Below are 3,942 nucleotides of genomic sequence, written 5' to 3' on the forward strand. Positions count from 1 at the left end.
AAAAAAAAAGAAAAGAAAAGAAAAGAAAAACATAGGCAGGGGATTGCTGCAAGTCTGAGGCCAGTCTGTCCCTACACAGTAAGTTCAAAGCCAGCCTGGACTGAATAGTGAGATCCTGTCTCATCCCCTCACAAAGAGGTTTAGCTCACAGCTTTGAGGCTAAGGGTTCCAGATTGGGCACCTCCCCACCCCCAAGCCTTTGTTAAGGATCTGAATAGCATTGTGGCAGGAGCCACTGAGGGAGGAAAAGATCACACTGGAGATAGAAAACCCCGGAGCTGGGCAGGCCAGACTTGAATCTCTCTTGGGACAACTTGAACATGAACCTTAGGAGAAAAACCACATCTACATCGTAGTACCAGTCTTAACTGGTTTTGCTAGATTTCACTGGTCACACATGAATTGAGCAGCTGCTGTACAGGGAGCACTGCTGAGCACATCCCTCTATGTGAGTCTGTGGGAACCAGGCCAGACTTTGGCCTGGACAGCAGGCTTCCTGGCAAGAAGCCCAGTGCCCAGAGAATGCCTGGGCTGTGGCCCTGGGCGGACTCCTGAGCTCACCCCAGTTTGGTCCTAGGTTTTTGATGCAACTAATACGACCCGAGAACGGAGAGCGATGATCTTTAACTTTGGAGAACAGAATGGCTACAAGGTGAGATCTTCTGGGCAGCCTTTCCTAGCTGAGCCGTTGCATATCTGGATGCACGGAGACTCCTTTTGCAGCCTCCCGGTGTTCGTGAGCATTGGGCATAGGGTGGCTGAATGATTAGAGAGGCGTAGTCTCCTCTCCTCCTGGAACTTGCTTCCCAGGGCTGTAGTGGGAGAGCCCAGGACATAGTGACGCCTCCTTTAGCTACATGACACTCAAGTTTGGTCAGCCTGGCCACGGGTGCACGGGGAGACCCTGGGAGGAAATGCAGATCACTCACCATGTCTGTGGTCCTGTCCCTGCCCTCCCTTGCTTCTTCCATCCTTGCTGTAGACCTTCTTTGTTGAATCTATCTGTGTGGATCCTGAGGTCATTGCAGCCAACATCGTGGTGAGCAGTACATCTGACTTCCTTGGGGACGGTAATGAGACAGGTGCCATGTGACAGTGAGGTCCCCTTCCCGGTTTGGGCTGGTGCTTGGGCTGACCTTGAATTTTGTGGGAATGGAGAGGTGGGTGAGCCTGGAGTCCTGAGGACCAGTTGTGCACAGGGCTGTGTGCCTCATGGGCCTTCGTTCTTGCTCCTTTCCCGTTCCTTGCTCTCCCCTCCCCTCCCCCACAGCCCTGGGCAGCAGAAGGGCTCCTCGGCCAGGGTGGGCCGGTTTCTATCTGAGACTCAGGTTTGTTTCCCACTCCCACTTTTACCCTGTATTACTTGTTTATCTAGAATGGCCGTATGGGTTTGAAAGATAATTCAGGAGAAAGAGCCCTAGGCTTGCCACTGAGCCACAGGGTGAAAGGCTAACTCAGGCCAGGAGCATTCCTGATTGAAGCAGTCCCCAGCTAGGCTCCAGCCTCAGGCCCCAGCCCTGGCCTGGCCTGGCCTAGCCTCTGTCCCCACCTCCCTGCCCCCTGCCTAGCTGTGCTCTTGCTTTCTGGCTCTGCCTGGACTCCAGTCCTGATGGCTTTTTGTTCTGTGCCTGGCTCTGACAGCAAGTGAAGCTGGGCAGCCCTGACTATGTCAACCGGGACAGCGACGAAGCCACTGAGGACTTCATGAGGCGCATTGAATGCTATGAAAACTCATATGAGTCGCTGGATGAAGACCTGGACAGGTGGGTGAGAGAGCCCCGAGACCTGCAGCAGCTCTGAGGGGGTGGGAGGAGTCCACTTGGTCACCTCAATGTGGCTCGCCTAAGGGTGGTGGCCTCTTGGGGAAGCACTCCAGAAGGCCAGTGTGGTCCGACCTCTTTCGTTTCCTTCCTTGGGGCAGAAGTTGTTGGCCAGAAGTGACTTACAGAATACCCATTACCTCTTGTGTAGCAAGTCCTGCCCCACCACAAAATCAGACCTAATTTCTATACAGGAGGCCTTCCCAAAAGGCATTTGCAAACACTTCATGGACTTCTGTCATTGTACAGTTGCGGGGGGTGGGGGGGGGATGGATGGGAGCTAGCCAGATCTTGCCCATGAGCAGCAGTCGGCGGCCATTGCTTGCCAGGTCCACCTGCTTCCCTCTGGGACAGAACGGCAAGCAGGAGTGCTGGGTGGCTGAGGACCTTCACCTCCATAGTGGGTGCCCAGCTGAGGGTCTCACGTCTGTTGGCTGGAGGGCAACACCTCCAGTCAAAGGCCAGATAATGAATGGTTTATTTAGGGTTTGGAGTCCTGCTGCAGTTACTGTGCCATTGTGCTGCAAAAAGAAACTGTAAATAAACGGCCTTGGGTGTGTTCTACTAAAACTCCATAGAAAACCGCCATTGATGTGTTCTACTAAAACTTTATAGAGAACGGCCTGTGGGTGGCATTTGAGTTGTGGGCAGTAGTGTCCCTCTTGGCCTAAGCAGTGAAGTAAATAGCAGTGGGGCCGTGGGGAAGTCTTAGTCACCATAAATCATAATTATAGAAAGATGTGGGAGCATAGGATGCACAGTAAGTGAAAGGCTGGATTATAAATATGTGTTTGAGTGTTTGTAATTACATAAGACTATATAATGTATAATAATGTATAATGTATAATATGTGAACCGAGGAACACAAGCAGCTGCTAGAGGGACGGCTTCCAGGGACTCATAGAATAGTGGTGCCTGTGTGGACCATGGGCTGACACATCTCTTCCCTCTGCTGGGCTCTGCATCCAGGCTGGAACTGAGTGGCACTTAGGCCTGACCCTGTGTGGCTTTGTTAATCTCCCTGGTCTCCCCAGCATCGCCTCTTGTCATTCTGCAGGGCTACTCCACTAGTGGGGCTCATCCTGAACAGTCCCAGTTAGCGCTGTCAGCAAACGTTGCTCCCGATTTTATTGGTAGCGTAAAGGTAACAAGCCTATAGACAGGGAGAACTCATATGAGAACATCCGAGAGCTCTCAGCTGTTTCACCGCCCTTTCCCAGCACTGCCAAGTCACTGCCTGTTCCAAGCACTGCTAAGTCACAGCCCAGCTCCATCACTACTAAGTCACCCCTCCCCTCCGTAAGCGCTCTCCAAGCAGAAGCATCGCCCAGGTGCAAAGTGGAGAGAGTGGCCAGCACCGTACTCCTGTGCTTCTTGGCCACAGGATGCCTGATGAAGAGGGTAGCAGCTCCTTGGCATATACATGACCTTGACTGTGTGACTGGAGGAGAGGGTCTCTGGGGGAAGGAAAGCTGCCCAGGAGCTTTGGGAAGTGCAGCTCTTGCCAGCTACTGCCAGGTCAGCCATAGGAACAGCTGCCTCTGGTTCAGCTTACTGAGCACGGGGGAGGCAAGAAGGGGTCTGGGAATACACTCACAGTAGTAAAATCGTGACATGGCTTCACTGACCACTGCTCTAGTTGTCCCCTTTAGCATGGTGAGTGTTGACCCACTCCCCACAGTGCGTGTATGTGTGTCACTGTGGTGTGTCCCAGCTGCCTTACCCCCTGTCACCTGCACACCAGCTGACAGTCCTGTGTGTTGTGATCTCAGATCCAGTGGGCAGAGTTGCCGGCTTAACAGCTGGTTCCTATGGCTGCCGGTGTGCTTCCAAGGGCCTGGCCACCCTCATGGGCTCTCTCTACCTTCTCTCTGGCAAGGGATCTGTCCTACATCAAGATCATGGACGTGGGGCAGAGCTATGTGGTGAACCGAGTTGCTGACCACATCCAGAGTCGGATCGTTTATTACCTCATGAACATCCATGTGACACCCCGCTCCATCTACCTCTGCCGGCATGGGGAGAGCGAGCTCAACCTCAAGGGCCGGATTGGTGGGGATCCTGGACTGTCTCCCCGGGGCCGGGAGGTCAGTGTGTGTGTGTGTGTGTGTGTGTGTGTGTG

At 53.4% G+C, this 3,942-nt stretch overlaps 1 protein-coding gene across 4 annotated transcripts in view; it reads left to right on the forward strand.

Moving 5' to 3' along the window:
* Positions 1-3,942, forward strand: part of Pfkfb4 (6-phosphofructo-2-kinase/fructose-2,6-biphosphatase 4) — a 45,701-nt gene that overhangs the window by 19,547 nt on the left and 22,212 nt on the right. For all 4 annotated transcript variants that reach the window (XM_031346362.1, XM_031346364.1, XM_031346361.1 and 1 more), the window contains exons 5-8: positions 578-652; positions 983-1,039; positions 1,642-1,763; positions 3,700-3,907. In XM_031346362.1, coding sequence (XP_031202222.1) covers positions 578-652; positions 983-1,039; positions 1,642-1,763; positions 3,700-3,907 — 462 coding nt within the window. The remainder of the gene's footprint in view (positions 1-577; positions 653-982; positions 1,040-1,641; positions 1,764-3,699; positions 3,908-3,942) is intronic.

This window comes from Mastomys coucha, unplaced genomic scaffold (assembly GCF_008632895.1).
Source record: "Mastomys coucha isolate ucsf_1 unplaced genomic scaffold, UCSF_Mcou_1 pScaffold23, whole genome shotgun sequence".
Lineage (NCBI taxonomy): Eukaryota > Metazoa > Chordata > Mammalia > Rodentia > Muridae > Mastomys > Mastomys coucha.